This window comes from Barbus barbus, assembly GCF_936440315.1.
Source record: "Barbus barbus genome assembly, chromosome: 35".
NCBI classification, from domain to species: domain Eukaryota; kingdom Metazoa; phylum Chordata; class Actinopteri; order Cypriniformes; family Cyprinidae; genus Barbus; species Barbus barbus.
Genome location: NC_136763.1, coordinates 2,507,650 through 2,528,573, shown reverse-complemented (window position 1 = coordinate 2,528,573; position 20,924 = coordinate 2,507,650). Strand labels below are relative to the sequence as shown.

The following is a 20,924-nucleotide window of genomic DNA, read 5'->3' as shown; positions in this document are numbered from 1 at the left end:
AAGTCAGAATTGTGAGAACTCATAACTATAAGAAAAAAGTCAGAATTGTGAGATAACTCAGAATCGTGAGAAAAAAGTCAGAATTGTGCGATACAAACTCAGAATCTTGAGAAAAAAGTCAGAATTGTGAGAACTCATCACTATAAGAAAAGTCAGAATTGTGCGATACAAACTCAGAATCGTGAGAAAAAAGTCAGAATTGTGAGAACTCATCACTATAAGAAAAGTCAGAATTGTGAGATACAAACTCAGAATCGTGAGAAAAAAAGTCAGATTTGTGAGAACTCATAACTATAAGAAAAAAGTCAGAATTGTGAGATAACTCAGAATCGTGAGAAAAAAGTCAGAATTGTGCGATACAAATTCAGAATCGTGAGAAAAAAGTCAGAATTGTGAGAAAAAAGTCAGAATTGTGAGAACTCATCACTATAAGAAAAGTCAGAATTGTGAGATACAAATTCAGAATCGTGAGAAAAAAAGTCAGAATTGTGAGAACTCATAACTATAAGAAAAAAGTCAGAATTGTGAGATAAATCAGAATCGTGAGAAAAAAGTCAGAATTGTGCGATACAAACTCAGAATCACGAGAAAAAAGTCAGAATTGTGCGATACAAACTCAGACTCGTGAGAAAAAAGACAGAATTATGAGAACTCATAACTATAAGAAAAAAGTCAGAATTGTGAGAACTCATAACTATAAGAAAAAAGTAAGAATTGTGAGATAACTCAGAATCACAAGAAAAATTTTTAATTGTGAGATACAAACTCAGAATCGCTGAGAATCAGAACTTGTAATTTCACGAAAAAATTCAGAATTGTGCGATACAAACTCAATCGTGAGATACAAACTCAGAATCGTGTGAAAAAGTCAGAATCGTGAGATACAAACTCAGAATCATGAGAAAAATTACAAATTCAGAATCGTGAGAAAAAGTCAGAATTGTGAGATACAAACTCAGAATCATGAGAAAAATTACAAATTCAGAATTGTGAGAAAAAGTCAGAATTGTGAGATACAAACTCAGAATCATAAGAAAAATTACAAATTCAGAATCGTGAGAAAAAGTCAGAATTGTGAGATACAAACTCAGAATCGTGAGAAAAAAGTCAGAATTGTGAGAACTCATCACTATAAGAAAAGTCAGAATTGTGAGATACAAACTCAGAATCGTGAGAAAAAAAGTCAGAATTGTGAGAACTCATAACTATAAGAAAAAAGTCAGAATTGTGAGATAACTCAGAATCGTGAGAAAAAAGTCAGAATTGTGCGATACAAATTCAGAATCGTGAGAAAAAAGTCAGAATTGTGAGAACTCATAACTATAAGAAAAAAGTCAGAATTGTGAGATACAAACTCAGAATCATGAGAAAAAAGTCAGAATTGTGAGATCTCACAATTATAAGAAAAAAGTCAGAATTGTGAGATACAAACTCAGAATCACGAGAAAAAAGTCAGAATTGTGAGATACAAACTCAGTATCGTGAGAAAAAGTCAGAATCGTGAGATACAAACTCAGTATCGAGAGAAAAAGTCAGAATTGTGCAAACAAACTCAGAATCACGAGAAAAAAGTCAGAATTGTGAGAACTCATCACTATAAGAAAAAAGTCAGAATTGTGAGATAACTCAGAATCGTGAGAAAAAAGTCAGAATTGTGCGATACAAACTCAGAATCACGAGAAAAAAGTCAGAATTGTGAGAACTCATAACTATAAGAAAAAAGTCAGAATTGTGAGATAACTCAGAATCGTGAGAAAAAAGTCTGAATTGTGCGATACAAACTCAGAATCGTGAGAAAAAAGTCAGAATTGTGAGAACTCATCACTATAAGAAAAGTCAGAATTGTGCGATACAAACTCAGAATCGTGAGAAAAAAGTCAGAATTGTGAGAACTCATCACTATAAGAAAAGTCAGAATTGTGAGATACAAACTCAGAATCGTGAGAAAAAAAGTCAGATTTGTGAGAACTCATAACTATAAGAAAAAAGTCAGAATTGTGAGATAACTCAGAATCGTAAGAAAAAAGTCAGAATTGTGCGATACAAATTCAGAATCGTGAGAAAAAAGTCAGAATTGTGAGAAAAAAGTCAGAATTGTGAGAACTCATCACTATAAGAAAAGTCAGAATTGTGAGATACAAATTCAGAATCGTGAGAAAAAAGTCAGAATTGTGAGAACTCATAACTATAAGAAAAAAGTCAGAATTGTGAGATAAATCAGAATCGTGAGAAAAAAGTCAGAATTGTGCGATACAAACTCAGAATCACGAGAAAAAAGTCAGAATTGTGCGATACAAACTCAGACTCGTGAGAAAAAAGACAGAATTATGAGAACTCATAACTATAAGAAAAAAGTCAGAATTGTGAGAACTCATAACTATAAGAAAAAAGTAAGAATTGTGAGATAACTCAGAATCACAAGAAAAAATTTGAATTGTGAGATACAAACTCAGAATCGCTGAGAATCAGAACTTGTAATTTCACGAAAAAATTCAGAATTGTGCGATACAAACTCAATCGTGAGATACAAACTCAGAATCGTGTGAAAAAGTCAGAATCGTGAGATACAAACTCAGAATCATGAGAAAAATTACAAATTCAGAATCGTGAGAAAAAGTCAGAATTGTGAGATACAAACTCAGAATCATGAGAAAAATTACAAATTCAGAATTGTGAGAAAAAGTCAGAATTGTGAGATACAAACTCAGAATCATAAGAAAAATTACAAATTCAGAATCGTGAGAAAAAGTCAGAATTGTGAGATACAAACTCAGAATCGTGAGAAAAAAGTCCGAATTGTGAGAACTCATCACTATAAGAAAAGTCAGAATTGTGAGATACAAACTCAGAATCGTGAGAAAAAAAGTCAGAATTGTGAGAACTCATAACTATAAGAAAAAAGTCAGAATTGTGAGATAACTCAGAATCGTGAGAAAAAAGTCAGAATTGTGCGATACAAATTCAGAATCGTGAGAAAAAAGTCAGAATTGTGAGAACTCATAACTATAAGAAAAAAGTCAGAATTGTGAGATAAATCAGAATCGTGAGAAAAAAGTCAGAATTGTGCGATACAAACTCAGAATCACGAGAAAAAAGTCAGAATTGTGCGATACAAACTCAGAATCGTGAGAAAAAAGTCAGAATTGTGAGAACTCATAACTATAAGAAAAAAGTCAGAATTGTGAGATAACTCAGAATCGTGAGAAAAAAGTCAGAATTGTGCGATACAAACTCAGAATCGTGAGAAAAAAGTCAGAATTGTGAGAACTCATCACTATAAGAAAAGTCAGAATTGTGAGATACAAACTCAGAATCGTGAGAAAAAAAGTCAGAATTGTGAGAACTCATAACTATAAGAAAAAAGTCAGAATTGTGAGATAACTCAGAATCGTGAGAAAAAAGTCAGAATTGTGCGATACAAATTCAGAATCGTGAGAAAAAAGTCAGAATTGTGAGAAAAAAGTCAGAATTGTGAGAACTCATAACTATAAGAAAAAAGTCAGAATTGTGAGATAAATCAGAATCGTGAGAAAAAAGTCAGAATTGTGCGATACAAACTCAGAATCACGAGAAAAAAGTCAGAATTGTGCGATACAAACTCAGACTCGTGAGAAAAAAGACAGAATTATGAGAACTCATAACTATAAGAAAAAAGTCAGAATTGTGAGAACTCATAACTATAAGAAAAAAGTAAGAATTGTGAGATAACTCAGAATCACAAGAAAAAATTTGAATTGTGAGATACAAACTCAGAATCGCTGAGAATCAGAACTTGTAATTTCACGAAAAAATTCAGAATTGTGCGATACAAACTCAATCGTGAGATACAAACTCAGAATCGTGAGAAAAAGTCAGAATCGTGTGAAAAAGTCAGAATCGTGAGATACAAACTCAGAATCATGAGAAAAATTACAAATTCAGAATCGTGAGAAAAAGTCAGAATTGTGAGATAAAAACTCAGAATCATGAGAAAAATTACAAATTCAGAATTGTGAGAAAAAGTCAGAATTGTGAGATACAAACTCAGAATCATAAGAAAAATTACAAATTCAGAATCGTGAGAAAAAGTCAGAATTGTGAGATACAAACTCAGAATCGTGAGAAAAAAGTCCGAATTGTGAGAACTCATCACTATAAGAAAAGTCAGAATTGTGAGATACAAACTCAGAATCGTGAGAAAAAAAGTCAGAATTGTGAGAACTCATAACTATAAGAAAAAAGTCAGAATTGTGAGATAACTCAGAATCGTGAGAAAAAAGTCAGAATTGTGCGATACAAATTCAGAATCGTGAGAAAAAAGTCAGAATTGTGAGAACTCATAACTATAAGAAAAAAGTCAGAATTGTGAGATAAATCAGAATCGTGAGAAAAAAGTCAGAATTGTGCGATACAAACTCAGAATCACGAGAAAAAAGTCAGAATTGTGCGATACAAACTCAGAATCGTGAGAAAAAAGACAGAATTATGAGAACTCATAACTATAAGAAAAAAGTCAGAATTGTGAGAACTCATAACTATAAGAAAAAAGTAAGAATTGTGAGATAACTCAGAATCACAAGAAAAAATTTGAATTGTGAGATACAAACTCAGAATCGCTGAGAATCAGAACTTGTAATTTCACGAAAAAATTCAGAATTGTGCGATACAAACTCAATCGTGAGATACAAACTCAGAATCGTGAGAAAAAGTCAGAATCGTGTGAAAAAGTCAGAATCGTGAGATACAAACTCAGAATCATGAGAAAAATGACAAATTCAGAATCGTGAGAAAAAGTCAGAATTGTGAGATACAAACTTAGAATCATGAGAAAAATTACAAATTCAGAATTGTGAGAAAAAGTCAGAATTGTGAGATACAAACTCAGAATCATAAGAAAAATTACAAATTCAGAATCGTGAGAAAAAGTCAGAATTGTGAGATACAAACTCAGAATCGTGAGAAAAAAGTCAGAATTGTGAGAACTCATCACTATAAGAAAAGTCAGAATTGTGAGATACAAACTCAGAATCGTGAGAAAAAAAGTCAGAATTGTGAGAACTCATAACTATAAGAAAAAAGTCAGAATTGTGAGATAACTCAGAATCGTGAGAAAAAAGTCAGAATTGTGCGATACAAATTCAGAATCGTGAGAAAAAAGTCAGAATTGTGAGAACTCATAACTATAAGAAAAAAGTCAGAATTGTGAGATAAATCAGAATCGTGAGAAAAAAGTCAGAATTGTGCGATACAAACTCAGAATCACGAGAAAAAAGTCAGAATTGTGCGATACAAACTCAGAATCGTGAGAAAAAAGACAGAATTATGAGAACTCATAACTATAAGAAAAAAGTCAGAATTGTGAGAACTCATAACTATAAGAAAAAAGTAAGAATTGTGAGATAACTCAGAATCACAAGAAAAAATTTGAATTGTGAGATACAAACTCAGAATCGCTGAGAATCAGAACTTGTAATTTCACGAAAAAATTCAGAATTGTGCGATACAAACTCAATCGTGAGATACAAACTCAGAATCGTGAGAAAAAGTCAGAATCGTGTGAAAAAGTCAGAATCGTGAGATACAAACTCAGAATCATGAGAAAAATTACAAATTCAGAATCGTGAGAAAAAGTCAGAATTGTGAGATACAAACTCAGACTCATGAGAAAAATTACAAATTCAGAATCGTGAGAAAAAGTCAGAATTGTGAGATACAAACTCAGAATCATAAGAAAAATTACAAATTCAGAATCGTGAGAAAAAGTCAGAATTGTGAGATACAAACTCAGTATCATGAGAAAAATTACAAATTCAGAATCGTGAGAAAAAGTCAGAATTGTGAGATACAAACTCAGAATCGTGAGAAAAAGTCAGAATTGTGCGATACAAACTCAGAATCATGAGAAAAAAGTCAGAATTGTGAGAACTCACAATTATAAGAAAAAAGTCAGAATTGTGCGATACAAACTCAGAATCACAAGAAAAAAGTCAGAATTGTGAGAACTCAATTATAAGAAAAAAGTCAGAAGTGTGAGATAACTCAGAATCGTGAGAAAAAAGTCAGAATTGTGCGATACAAATTCAGAATCCTGAGATACAAACTCAGAATTGTGAGAAAAAAGTCAGAATTGTGCAATACAAACTCAGAATCACAAGGAAATAGGTAGAATTGTGCGATACAAACTCAGAATCGTGAGAAAAAAGACAGAATTATGAGAATTATGAGGGGAAGTCGTGGCCTAATGGTTAGAGAGTCGGACTAGTAATCGAAAGGTTGCGAGTTCGAGCCCCCGGCCGGCAGGAATTGTAGGTGGGGGGAGGGAATGTCCAGCGCTCTCTCCACCCTCAATACCACGACTGAGGTGCCCTTGAGCAAGGCACCGAACCCCCAATTGCTCCCCGGGCGCTGCAGCATGGCTGCCCACTGCTCCGGGTGTGTGTTCACGGTGTGTGTGTGTGTGTGTGTGGATTTGTTCACTACTCACTGCTGTGTGTGTGCACTTGGATGGGTTAAACGCAGAGCACCAATTTCGAGTATGGGTCACCATACTTGACAATACGTCACGACTTTTTTTTTTTTTTACTAACTCATAACTATAAGAAAAAAGTCAGAATTGTGAGATAACTCAGAATCGTGAGAAAAAAGTCAGAATTGTGCGATACAAATTCAGAATCGTGAGAAAAAAGTCAGAATTGTGAGAACTCATAACTATAAGAAAAAAGTCAGAATTGTGAGATAACTCAGAATCGTGAGAAAAAAGTCAGAATTGTGCGATACAAACTCAGAATCGTGAGAAAAAAGTCCGAATTGTGAGAACTCATCACTATAAGAAAAGTCAGAATTGTGAGATACAAACTCAGAATCGTGAGAAAAAAAGTCAGAAATTTGAGAACTCATAACTATAAGAAAAAAGTCAGAATTGTGAGATAACTCAGAATCGTGAGAAAAAAGTCAGAATTGTGCGATACAAATTCAGAATCGTGAGAAAAAAGTCAGAATTGTGAGAACTCATAACTATAAGAAAAAAGTCAGATTTGTGAGATAACTCAGAATCGTGAGAAAAAAGTCAGAATTGTGCGATACAAACTCAGAATGACGAGAAAAAAGTCAGAATTGTGCGATACAAACTCAGAATCGTGAGAAAAAAGACAGAATTATGAGAACTCATAACTATAAGAAAAAAGTCAGAATTGTGAGAACTCATAACTATAAGAAAAAAGTAAGAATTGTGAGATAACTCAGAATCACAAGAAAAAATTTGAATTGTGAGATACAAACTCAGAATCGCTGAGAATCAGAACTTGTAATTTCACGAAAAAATTCAGAATTGTGCGATACAAACTCAATCGTGAGATTCAAACTCAGAATCGTGAGAAAAAGTCAGAATCGTGTGAAAAAGTCAGAATCGTGAGATACAAACTCAGAATCATGAGAAAAATTACAAATTCAGAATCGTGAGAAAAAGTCAGAATTGTGAGATACAAACTCAGAATCATGAGAAAAATTACAAATTCAGAATCGTGAGAAAAAGTCAGAATTGTGAGATACAAACTCAGTATCATGAGAAAAATTACAAATTCAGAATCGTGAGAAAAAGTCAGAATTGTGAGATACAAACTCAGAATCGTGAGAAAAAGTCAGAATTGTGGGATACAAACTCAGAATCATGAGAAAAAGTCAGAATTGTGCGATACAAACTCAGAATCATGAGAAAAAAGTCAGAATTGTGAGAACTCACAATTATAAGAAAAAAGTCAGAATTGTGCGATACAAACTCAGAATCATGAGAAAAAAGTCAGAATTGTGAGAACTCACAATTATAAGAAAAAAGTCAGAATTGTGCAATACAAACTCAGAATCACAAGAAAAAAGTCAGAATTGTGAGAACTCAATTATAAGAAAAAAGTCAGAATTGTGAGATACAAACTCAGAATCACAAGAAAAAAGTCAGAATTGTGAGATACAAACTCAGAATCACGAGAAAAAAGTCAGAATTGTGAGATACAAACTCAGTATCGTGAGAAAAAGTCAGAATCGTGAGATACAAACTCAGAATCGTGAGAAAAAGTCAGAATTGTGGGATACAAACTCAGAATCATGAGAAAAAGTCAGAATTGTGCGATACAAACTCAGAATCATGAGAAAAAAGTCAGAATTGTGAGAACTCACAATTATAAGAAAAAAGTCAGAATTGTGCGATACAAACTCAGAATCATGAGAAAAAAGTCAGAATTGTGAGAACTCACAATTATAAGAAAAAAGTCAGAATTGTGCAATACAAACTCAGAATCACAAGAAAAAAGTCAGAATTGTGAGAACTCAATTATAAGAAAAAAGTCAGAATTGTGAGATACAAACTCAGAATCACGAGAAAAAAGTCAGAATTGTGAGATACAAACTCAGTATCGTGAGAAAAAGTCAGAATTGTGAGATACAAACTCAGTATCGTGAGAAAAAGTCAGAATCGTGAGATACAAACTCAGTATCGTGAGAAAAAGTCAGAATCGTGAGATACAAACTCAAAATCACGAGAAAAAAGTCAGAATTGTGAGAACTCATAACTATAAGAAAAAAGTCAGAATTGTGAGAACTCAGAATCGCAAGAAAAACGTAGATTTGTGCGATACAAACTCAGAATCGTGAGAAAAAGTCAGAATTGTGAGATACAAACTCAGAATCGTGAGGAAAAAAGACAGAATTACATGATACAAACACAGAATAATTATTTTTTAGTAACCTGTGGCGGAAACCAGATTCCATAATAAAATTTATTTAGTACATTAAAATAGTTACTTTCCAGTACTGATGTGCATAAAATACTTTATATTTATCTGCAGTTTGTGAATATGGCCAACAGAAACAAAACATCCCATCAGCTTTACAAACGCTGATTACATCTATTCAGTTCTCTTACAATAACAGACAATAACCAGTAGTCAATAGGTTACAAAGTTTGATATGACTAACTAAACAAACTAAACAAATGAATAGTCCACAAGAGAACAAGCAGCTGGAGCTTCTGGCCCCGTTCCTGCCCTGACAGCAGCCATTATGTCTTAAAACGAAGCCACAAAGCATTCACAGACACTGAATTAGCCCATCATCTTCACATATACAGAGGCAGTGAGAGATATTGAGAGAGACGGAGTGGGAAACGGGAAAGAAATCAGCAACATAATCCGGACGAGGATCAAAAGGCTTGGATTGGATTATTTTCTATTGCATCACAGGTCTGAAAGACCTATTAGATCAAAGGCCGAGATTTTGGGGAGGAGAATAATATCTGAATGCATTATTGAAGTGCGGAGACAGGAGTGAGAAGATGAAGGTGGATCCGGTGTCATAACGCCCCGGCGGGGGACGGCAGCGCAGTCCGTGACTCTGAAACCCGAGACTGAGAGGCATTGTGTGGCTGCGTTTGTTTGAATTCAAAGCATAGGAGGAACTATAAGGCCAATCTGGAAACGGGATCAGCCCATGACTGATAGTAATTACTTGCTGTCTACGCGATTAATAATTGAACGTAATTTCAGATCCAGCACTTTCCAAAGGAAGAGAATGGCACGCTGTCAAACGCTCACACACACGGTACAGGATCTGCTGTGCTGTTCTTAAAGAAGTAGTTCAGCCAAAGATGAGAATTTGCTGAATATGTCCTCACCTTCAGGTCATCCAAGATGTAGATGAGTTTGTTTCGTCATCAGATTTGGAGAAATGTTCCATTCCATCACTTGTGGTATACTGCAGTGAATGGGTGCCGTCAGAATGAGAGTCCAAACAGCTGATAAAAACATCACAATAATCCACAAGTAATCCAGACCACTTCAGTCCATCAGTTAACATCTGGAGAGGACAAAAGCTGTGTGTTTGAAAAAAATAAATCCATCATTAAGATGTTTTTAACTATAAACTGCTTCTTCCAGAAAACGGTGCCTGTCCATAATCCATAATAACACTTCCTCTAGGAAAAATCATTGTGTCTGAATCAGGAGAGAAATCTGTACAGATCAAGCACCGTTTACAAGCCAAAACAGCTCTAAACAAATATGTGTATGAATTTTGATGTGAGAGACAACAGAAGATGGACTTTTGCACTGGAGGAAGCGTTATTAAGGAAAATAGTATTTTAGCCGGAAGCAAAGGTTTGAAGTTAAAAACGTCTTGGTGGATTTATTTCTTTACAAAAACAAACGTAGCTTTTGTCTTCTCAAGATGTAAATTAATGGACTGGAGTGGTGTGGATTACTTGTGGATTATTGTGATGGACTCTCATTCTGACGGCACCCATTCACTGCAGAGCATCCATTGCTGAGCAAGGGATGCAATGCTACATTTCTCCAAATCTGATGAAGAAACAAACTCATCTACATCTTGGATGGCCTGAGGGTGAGCACATTTTCAGCAAATGTTCTGGTTGAACTATTCCTTTCACATAACAGGACATGACCACAACGAAACTTCAAATTAATGTTGGTAAAAGACACATCATATGTCTGTTCTACAAAAATATTAGCAGAAGAAATGTAATGAAATAATAACAAAAATGTTTGTAGTTCCCTCAACAGAGCCAAGAAAAGCAGACCGGACATCATGTTTGTGGAGAGATCAGAGGATTGGGTGAGTTTTGAGGTCAGGCTGATGTCATTTCCTGTGTTTGCACCTTCACTAGAGCTTTCAGATGTTAGTTTAAGCAAACTGACAGTAATGAGCTAGAGGGAAATGCAGATGTTTAAATATGTAAAAGAATGACTTTCTTAATGTTCCTGGTTTTCTTTAACGTAATTCACCAGTGCAAAAGAGTAGATTATCAACAACACTGCAAATTTACAATCAGATATGAGACACACACTTACCAGCGAAGAATTAAAACAGTTTCATCCTAACTTAGATTAGGAAAATAAGATATTTTACCCCCATGTGTACAGGAAAACGCTATGTTATGAGTTTTAATCTAAATGCTTTGTCAGATCACTTAGGAAAACATACTTGCCAATATAGTGGTATTCTTTGAACTTTACACTATGTGTTTCCATCTGATTATCAAAAACACTTGAAGGCACTTAGGTACAAATGGTGGCATCTGATTATGCTACCATCATACTGTCTCAGTATTTTATGTAAGGCATGAACCGCCTGTAAATGAACAAAAAGGTGATTTATTTTTCATATCTATGCATACTGGACAAAATTTTGTGGTCAGTAATATTTTAAAGACATTTTACTTTTATCTGGCAATGATGCACTTAATTGATCAAAAGTGACAGTAAAGACATTATAATTTTACGAAAGATTTTTATTTTAAATGCTGTTTTAAATTTTATGCAAATGTTGTTCTTTTGAGCTTTCTATTCATCAAAGAATCCTAAAAATACTATGCATCATGATTTCCACAAAACTATGAATCAACCAAACTGTTTTCAACATTGATGATAATCAGAAATGTTTCTTGAGCAGTAAATCAGTATATTATTATGATTTCTGAAGGATCATGTGACACTGAAGACTGGAGAAATGATGCTGAAATACAGCTTTGCATTGCAGGAATAAATGACATTTTAACATATATAAGCATAGAAGAAAGTAATGTTAATTTATAATAATATTTCAAATTTTTTACACTTTTTACTGTATTTTTTATTTAAAAAATTCAGCCCTGGTGAGCATTAAACTTTTGAATGGTAGCAAATGAAATTTTAAAATTGCATTTGTTATTTAACAGTCAGAATGAAAATGCACTTTCCAAACTTGTGACTGTAGTGTAACCATCTCTCATTTCCATGTACTGCTTTGCAGACACATTTGACTCTGGTTTGGATTCAACCGCATTGTCGCACCTCATAATCTGAAAGGTAAATCCGCGGCTGTGCGCATGATTCAGAGGCAGTGAGTCATTTTGAAGCATCTCTGTCTGCAAAGTAGATAGCTATCATATTATTTGGAATGGTAAACAGTGTCAAGAGTTGCGAAAGGCCACCAACCACTTCAGAAACATGCTGGTCAGGTTTTCGAGAAGCGCTTACACTGCCAAGATTGGAGAAAATGATATTGCATGCAAACTCAACACAAAGAAAAATGATAGCTGCTGTACTTTAAACATTATAAGCCCAACGGACAAAAGAGCCTTAATTAAATTTGAACAGCTCTTTTTGGTAGCTGCACATTTCACTCCAAGCAGCAATCAGATGGAGAGCTGCAGCAGAAAGGGAATAAAGTGTATTTTATTAATCAGAGGCTGTTTGTTGTGGGTCTCTCAGAGGTCCTCCATCACCACAACGAGCGCAATCAGGCCGTACGTCTCCAGGCTAATGTTCTGTTTGTGTTGGTTGCCATTGAGCAAATGCGGAGGGCCGTCTGGGGCCACGAGAGGCACATAACCGTCTGGCCAGGTGGGAAAGCGGAGAGGAAAGCCGATGGTATACTAGAGGAGTGAAAACATACACACATACTTATAGAGTGACATGAGTAATCAACACAGAGGAAAGCTCAGATTAAATGTGACCCGATCAAACCTCATCATAGTGGACGTATTGAATAACAAACAGCACTGCACTCTTATTTTGTTCTTGCATAATACTCTATGTTTAAGGCATATTCTATAGTGGACTTCTGCAGTATGACATTCTTCTACTATAGATATTTTTGTGCAAACTGCTCCACAGGAATGTGATGTCTGTTTCATTTTAATGTATGTAGATGTGTTTATTGAATCAGTGCATGCAGCATAGTTTTTAGTTTAAGCAACAGACATAAAATCCCGAAGCTTTATGCAGTGCTGTTATTTTTCTTAACAATCAACTTCACCTGATAGGCCGTAAAATGGGCAAAGAAATCTGAGACCTGAACCATGTCTTCAGACTTTAATTGATTTGCGTTTCTGTAGTTCAAACATTAGATCATGCCATTAGCAATGCCAAGGTAATGAGTTTGATTTCCAAGCAATGCATTAATTGATCAAATGAATACCCTTTGCATGAAAGCATCTTATAAATACATTATTGTAAATTTAATTGGGGTTTTCCTATAGCCCAAACAGCAGAGCATGGCGCTATTAAAAGCAAGGTTGTGGGTTCGTTTCCCAGGGAAACACCTTGAATGCAAAGTTTCTTTGTAAGTTCAATGTAAGTTACTTCGTTTAAAAGTGTTAAAAGCATAAATGTAAAAGTGATTGGGGCTTTCATGTAGCTCAAAGCAATGCCAAGGTCATGGGTTTGATCCCCAGGCAATAGATGAACTGATCAAATGTATAATTTATATAAAATGTAAGTTGCTTTGGATAAAAGCGTTAAAAGCATAAATGTAAAAGTATTGGGGGCTTTCGTGATGAAATGTAAATGTGAATGCAGTGTTAAATGCCAAAAAGTGTAAATGTAATTGGGGCTTTCCTGTAACTCAAACAGTAGAAGGTCAAGGGAAAGCAAGACTTGTATGTATACATTGAATGCAATGTAAGTTGCTTTGGATAAAACCATCTGCCAAATTACATAAATGTACTGTAAATATCATTGGGGCTTTCCTGTAGATAAAACAGTAGTTAATGGCACTACCTTCAATAAGGTCATGAGTTAAATTCCCAGAGAAAACAAGAACTGAAAAAGTCACTTTGCATTTTTAAAAGCATGAATGTAAATGGAATTGGGCCAGTAAGTAACCACATAACAATAGCCTAATAACTGCATAGCAACACCCTTGCATTATGGTGTTGAGTTTTGCACAAGCATCACTCACATTTTCTTGATATAAATCTGGAATTACTTCAAAGTTAATGCTTTTTTTTTTTTTATTAATTTCTTTTTGTCATTTTCATTTTGTCATGTCAGGAAATGGGAGTGGAGACTGTGGAGCTCATGTGATATGACTTCTGAAACAGTTCAGCCAATATGTGTATGTCTATACTGCGAGTGGCATATTTTGACCGAACTTGAATGTTCCTTTGATAATCAAAGAAGCTATTTTGACTGCTTATTATATACTGTTTATGTGACTTTGAACTCATGCCGCTCATCAAAACATTGCATTGTGAAGTTGATGTTGAACTTGAATAACTTGTCAGAAAGTCAACTTCAAATTCCACTGGTGATGCAACAATGTAGAATGTAAAAGACTGGATGACCAATAATTTCCTCCTATTAAATTCAGATAAGACAGAGATATAACTTATTGGACCAAAAAACAGTACACAGAATCTCTTGGATTACGATTTGCAACTAGATGGATGCACTGTTACGTCCTCTAAAGTCAAAAATCTGGGTGTTATATTAGACAGCAACTTGTCCTTTGAAAATCATATTTCCCATGTTACAAAAACAGCATTCTTCCATCTTAGAAACATTGCCAAGCTTCGAAACATGCTACCTGTTTCTGATGCAGAAAAGCTAGTTCATGCATTCATGACCTCTAGACTGGACTATTGTAATGCACTGCTAGCTGCTTGTCCTGCATCTTCAATAAACAAGCTACAGATAGTCCAAAATGCAGCGGCTAGAGTTCTTACCAGGTCAAGAAAATATGATCATATTACCCCAATTTTACAGTCTCTGCACTGGCTACCTATTCAGTTCCGTATCATTTACAAAATATTATTACTTGCCTATAAGGCCCTAAATGGTTTAGCACCTGCGTACCTAACTCGTCTTCTACCACGCTACAATCCAACCCGCTCCCTAAGGTCGCAAAACTCTGGACTTTTGGTAGTACCTAGGATAGCAAAGTCCACTAAAGGAGGTAGAGCTTTTTCACATTTGGCTCCCAAACTCTGGAATAGCCTTCCTGATAACATTCGGGGTTCAGACACACTCTTTAGCCAAGCATTCACATAATGCATCTTATAATCTTGTACTGCAGTTATATCTGATCAAATGTACATTATTATTATTCTTTAGCTTGGGTTGAACAAATCATTTTTGCTTAGATGGAACAGCAGCTACGCTAATTATGTCTCTATTTGTTTCTCTATTTGATTAACATCCCGTGGTAACTAGGAATTACAGAAGCTTCAGTCTGGATCCAACCCTTAAATGATCTGAGATGACCGAACACCTGAGAAAAGATAATGCCAACCCCTCAGAGGACCTCAGAGGATGCCAACGCTCAGATAACATACAGAATTACCAAATTTTGCCATAAAATAAATATATTAAGGTTCTGCAATATATACATATATTGTGGAAACTTAATTTCCTGTAGAGCTGCTTTGCCACGATTTGTATAGTAAAAAGCGCTATACAAATAAACTTGAACTTGAACTTGTTGAGAAGAGTTTAACTTTATGCCAACACTGCACACACTCTTTATTCAGTTTAACTCATTAAAAATAAATGATTTCTGGTCACTTTTAATCACTGGCAATGTCAAGGCTCTCTTGGGTTTGTTTAGCATGCTAAAGTAATGCTTTTATGCATTTGCCAAATGTTTTTATCTAAAGCAAACTACACTATATTTGGGGAATATATTATATAAATATCCCTGGGAATGGAACCCACGACCTTAGCATTGCTAACACCACCAGTTTTTAAGAATTTAATAATGTGCAACATAATTTTTTTTTCTTTAATCTGAAGTTTGATCTTGACCCACAGATGAAAATGTTCTTAGATGTGTGCTGGTGGATTTCAGTCTCCTGTTGGTTTGTGAACACGTTGCTGGTGAAGTAAGCAGCTTAAGCGGTGAACCTGACCCCAGGTGACAAGCCCTACTCGCAACCTGTGCACTGCAAAGCCTCGATACATTATCTGTCCTCCAGCTTCTTGTGGTTTTAAATGACTGCTTTCCATTGTGAGCGTTTCAGAGAGTTCCAGAGAGAGAAAGGGAAAAATGAAACTGAACTGGTTTTTGGAATAATAGAAGTGGCGAGTGGCCATGCCATGCTTGTCTGTTTTAGAGAGCTGAATGGTGTTCCACAAGCGATGACAAGCTAAACACACACTCCCGATCTGACCTCTGTATTGGGTCAGGACACTGGAGAAGCCATCTTATTGGTCCAACACAAAGAGGTAGATTAAAAAGAGCAGAATGAGATGCCAACCACACCACAATCAAAAGGCTCTCCAAATAGTTTGCCTAATGCTAGCTGCTTGAAAAGAATATGATTATGGTGAAATTGACGTTGTTTGGCTTCAACTTTCCTGTGCTGATACACATATACGAAAGTTTTTCAGTAGAATATAATCACACAAGATCTCATTCAATGTTTTTGGCACCAGCAGCACACTACTATATCTTCATCTTGATTCACTGAATGCCGTTTTTCAATGTAAATAACTTTGCGATTTGGTCTTCGATAGGACTGATAACCCATTTTCCTGATAACCCTTTGCATGATATCTTTTCCAAAGAAAACGGCAATACTTTGTATACAAACACATTCCAAGAAAAAAGCACTTCAATTTACTGTATAAACGACATATAGACAGTCAAATCAACCACTGAGATGGTTTTTGAATTCTGCTTATGATTTAATTAATCTACTAAATGCTTTAGTAGATTAACTTTTTGAGCAACGACTGCTGCAGCACAACTGCTGAGTCGTGTCCACATCTAATACCGGTTTAGTCTATAATACATGAAAGAAAATCATATCCAAGCTATTAATAAGAAAATAAAGCACTTTAATGTTCATGAATTCGTTGCTTACACAGAAATGAGATCAGAGAAATGTAGCCTTAGCTGCTTTGAAGGAAGTTTTTGAGCTGAGTGCACAAAAGTCATCACAAACAGAAACCATTTGGAGGAACCAAGACATTCTGAGGTTCAAGAAACTCATTAGGACATTGCACACCAGCCTAGTATCCTACAGAAAACACACAATGTCCAACAACACCTGTTAATAACAGAGAAACAGTTGAGGAATCAATGTGGCATTGATTTCTCATCTCTTTTGGACTTCATTTTCAGAAGGGTGATGACAAACATAAGGAGTATTACATCTGAAAGCGAACAGCTTTCCATGGGGGGAACAATGTTTCTGTAGAGAAGTGCATTGGGCTTCAGAGACAGGCATATAAAGAGGTTTGACAATTTGACACAACACACTGCCGAGGGCACCATTGTAAGATAAATTACATTAAAAGCATGTTGGGCAGCAAATGCAAATAGCAAAATCTTCATATTTCACAGCGATCTTGTCTATATATATACATTTGTAGATTTCATCATAGTTATAAAACATACTGTATGCACAATATATACATCGTATTTTCAAATCACATACTTAAGAGATATTAAGATGCACAAAACACACTGTAAACAGATTAATTTGGGCAGTACGAGCAGTTGCAGTGTCAGATGTTGGAAATCTCCATTGGGTTCTTGTCCACCATTTCATGGTTGAGTTTTAAAGGAATCTCAATGTCTAATCTCTTCTTTTTCGGTTTTCTTTTCTTGCAGCAAATGTACGTCACCAAAGACACAACGGTCAGAAACAATCCCAAGCAGATAGCCGTCAATGCAAGCAGTAACACTTGGTACTCGCCACACATGTTTGGCACTTGTTCTCCCTTCCTCCCTTCCTTGTCAGGAGGAAGCTCACCATGGTCAATATCTACACTTCTGGGCAACAAACTCTGAATGAAGGTCTCATTGCTGACTGTCTCATTCACAAACAGGTTGACCAGTACGGTAGAGTAGAGTTCTGGTTGACCATGGTCTCTGACTTTGACCCACAAACTGTAGAGGCCTCGATTGCTCAAGGCTTTCCTCAAGGTGATGTTTCCCGTGTAGGGGTCGATGTCAAATGAGCCTGGCTCTCCATCTGTTCTCTTGATGATGCTGTACGCAATAACAGCGTTCATTCCTGTGTCCCGGTCCACAGCGTAGACCTCTGTTATGGACGTTCCCGGAAGCGTGTTGGGAAGTACCAACATGTACGACTGGTTGGACTGGGGGAAAAGAACAGTTGGAGGGTTATCGTTGACATCCAGGAGGAGAACAGTCACCATTGTGATGCAAGAAAGAGCAGGTTCACCTCCATCAATTGCCTCGATCCATACGTAATACGTTCCCTGTTGCTCCCGGTCCAGAGAGGTCTTGGCTCGCAACGCTCCTCGTCCGGTGTCAATCACGAAGATGTCGCTCCCATTAAGGATGGACAACGCCACCCAGCCGTTCTCCCCAGCATCCGCGTCTGTGACAGTAAGAACGCCAATTTCCCCAAAACCTGGAAAGTTCTCCGGCACAAAGAAGGTGAAGTCCTTGTTGATGAACCTTGGACTGTTGTCATTCCGATCCTGAACGTTGATAATCACAGTGGCGATTGACTCCTTTCTCGGTGTGCCACGGTCTACGGCTCGCACCATGAAACGGTACGTCTCCTTTTCCTCTCGATCAAGGGAAGTGGATACCGTTAGTACCCCGGTTGACCTATCCAAGCCAAAAATGGTGGGAGCGTCGGCACCGAGTAGGTAATATACCTCACCTCTGCTTTCACTGTCTGCATCGGTGGCCTGAAGCTGAGCGAGGAATGTATTTGGTGGGTTGTTCTCCTCCACTGTGATGTCAATGAAAGATTGCTTGAAAACTGGAGCGTTGTCGTTAACGTCCAACACGTGGATCTTCACTATGGTGTTAACTACTAATCCATTAGAGTTACGAACCACAACAACCATTTCATAATCCTGTTGCTGCTCATAATCCAACAGTTCGGTGGTCTCAAGCAGGTACTCGTTTTTAAACCGCTCATACGGTACAAGCCTAAACGGACCTGCACCTTCAAGAAGACACTCTATCTTCTGTTGTGGCTCGGTGTTTTGGATGGTAAAAAAAGCAATGGGTGAAAACGGTGGCTCTGATTCACTTAAACTCACAACACCGTCCTTCTCTGAAGCAATGTAACGTGGGATAACCGCCGGAGGCCCGGAGAGCTGTTTGATGATGTGAACGGTAACCGTTGCAACTTCTGGAATACAAGTCGGCCCATTGGCCAGCACGATTAGTTTGTAGAGTTTTCCGGTGTTGTTGTCAATCTTTCCTGCTAGTTTAAGAACCCCAGTGTTTGTATCCAAATGAAACAGGTTTTTGCTTTCCTGGGTGACCCGTTCGCTGAAGGTATACTTGATCAAAGCATTGGCTCCCTCGTCTGGATCGTAGGCTTGTAGACGAGCCAGTTGTATGCCCTTAGTAGCATTTCCGTAAAGAGTAACGTTCACTAGCGACTCTGTAAACTTGGGGCAGTTGTCGTTGACATCTGTGATGATAATCCTCAAAGTCGCAGTGCCTAGAAGCGGCGGAGAGCCACCATCCTCAGCTATAATGTCAGTCACATACTCAGCTTGTGTCTCCCTATCAAGAGACTCGGTAATGATGAGAAAGGGCGTCAGTTCGCCGCCTTCGTTCTCCTCTACGTCTAATGTGAAAACTCCATAGTCATTAACAAGCCAGTATGTTTGAACACTATGAATCCCGATGTCAGGATCCACTGCGGATTGCTCCACCGCAAACCTTGCGTTAACAGGTGCGTTCTCCGGCACAGACACCCTGATTTCATCAACAGGGAAATGCGGATGGTTGTCATTCACATCCTCAATAATAATTTTAACCTTAACCAGCTGAAAGTACTGTTGAGGAAGGATTAGCACGTCCAGAAAGATTGCACAGCCCTGGCCCTCGTGGGACTCCACGCACAGAGCCTCTCTGTCAATCTCCACAGCAGATGTGAACAGCTCCCCCGTCGTGTTATTCAGATTCACGTACTGCTGGTTGGCCGTCTTTAGCTCCAGATTGAATGAACGAGCAGGATTGACAGAAAGATCCAATTTTAAGTCTGCACCGATAGCCCCTATGCGTATCCCTTTAGGTAATCCTTCTTTTATCTTATAGATGAGGTGACTGAAATTTGATGAGCAGGAGGGGGGACTGGTGTACAAGAGGATGATGAACAAACCCTGAAATAGAAAAACTATAATAAGCAACAGAAGTATAAGTAAAAAGCATCATAATTTTAAAATGCAATGGCAAGTATATATGAAAATGGCCAAGGGAGCAATGTATACAATATATTTACTGCATATATCTTTTGCATATAAATGATTCATTAAGCACATCAAGAGCAGTTGGGTTTAACATTATTGTATGCGTGTGCTGGGAAGATGGTTGGACTAAATCTACATCCACCCTTACTGATATGACAACATATTTACCCAATTATTTACCAAGATAACCATAATTTCTGTCATAGCTTCAACATATAGTTTATCTCTCTCTCTATGTATTTGGAGGAGAGTGGTGGTACCACAATTTTGACAGAAAATATGATTATCACTGTACAAGGGACTGCAATAAACCTGCAAACGAAATCATAACACTATATGCTCACACATGCTTTATAAATAATTGAATATCCTTGAATCATTTGTTTTTAACATAAAACAATATGATCCAAAATTATTTACCTATGCAATCCTTCCAAATACTTTTGGAATGTAATTTGGTTGATAATAATTTTGGATTATTTAAAGATATTATAAAGAGTTATCGATTATTAACTGTTCAGAGATGTCGCTGTCATGATAAATGCAGTTTTCATGAGTGTAAGAAACTTACCCATAACTCTCCTTTGCTGTGCAGGCAGGTTCCTCTTTTAGTGTTCCACATGTTTCCCGTTCAGTGTTGGCGTCACAGGGAACGGGAGCGGGATGAGTTTACAGTAGCAGCCGCATTCTGAGCGCCGGTGAGCGGCTGAGTTCTCGCTCGCTGCCCGATGCGCGACTGAAGCGCTCTACTCATTCATTTGACGGACACGCTGCGGACACGCCCACCGCATGCTAATGAGGACCGGCGCGACCAACCAGCGTTGAGGCAGAGCCAGGAGGCGTGTCAAGAAACAACTCATTTGCAAGTGAAATGTTTTTAGAAGTTTAAATAGTTTTGGACCGAATGATTTATTTCTTGCGGTTAAGAAAACATCAGCATGGCATGAAAAATAATAATGCAGATAATACGTATTCTACTTTCCT

The 20,924-nt window shown here is 36.9% G+C and overlaps 1 protein-coding gene across 1 annotated transcript; it reads right to left on the bottom strand.

Annotated features, from left to right (window-relative positions):
- Positions 1 to 16,567: 16,567 nt before the first annotated feature.
- On the bottom strand, positions 16,568 to 20,678 carry LOC306854733 (protocadherin-20-like). The gene is made up of 2 exons (XM_079392975.1): positions 20,512 to 20,678; positions 16,568 to 19,853 (listed from the first exon to the last, which is right to left on the bottom strand). The coding sequence occupies exons 1-2, from the start codon at positions 20,560 to 20,562 to the stop codon at positions 17,256 to 17,258; spliced, it is 2,649 nt and encodes an 882-aa protein (XP_079249101.1). The 5' UTR covers positions 20,563 to 20,678; the 3' UTR covers positions 16,568 to 17,255.
- Positions 20,679 to 20,924: the final 246 nt, after the last annotated feature.

Bases quoted from the DNA above. Each gene is read 5' to 3' on its own strand.
- LOC306854733 (XM_079392975.1), bottom strand. From the start codon at position 20,562: ATGTGGAACACTAAAAGAGGAACCTGCCTGCACAGCAAAGGAGAGTTA. The intron at 19,854-20,511 runs GTAAGTTTCTTA...TTTCTATTTCAG, and splicing joins ACAGCAAAGGAGAGTTATGG to GGTTTGTTCATCATCCTCTT.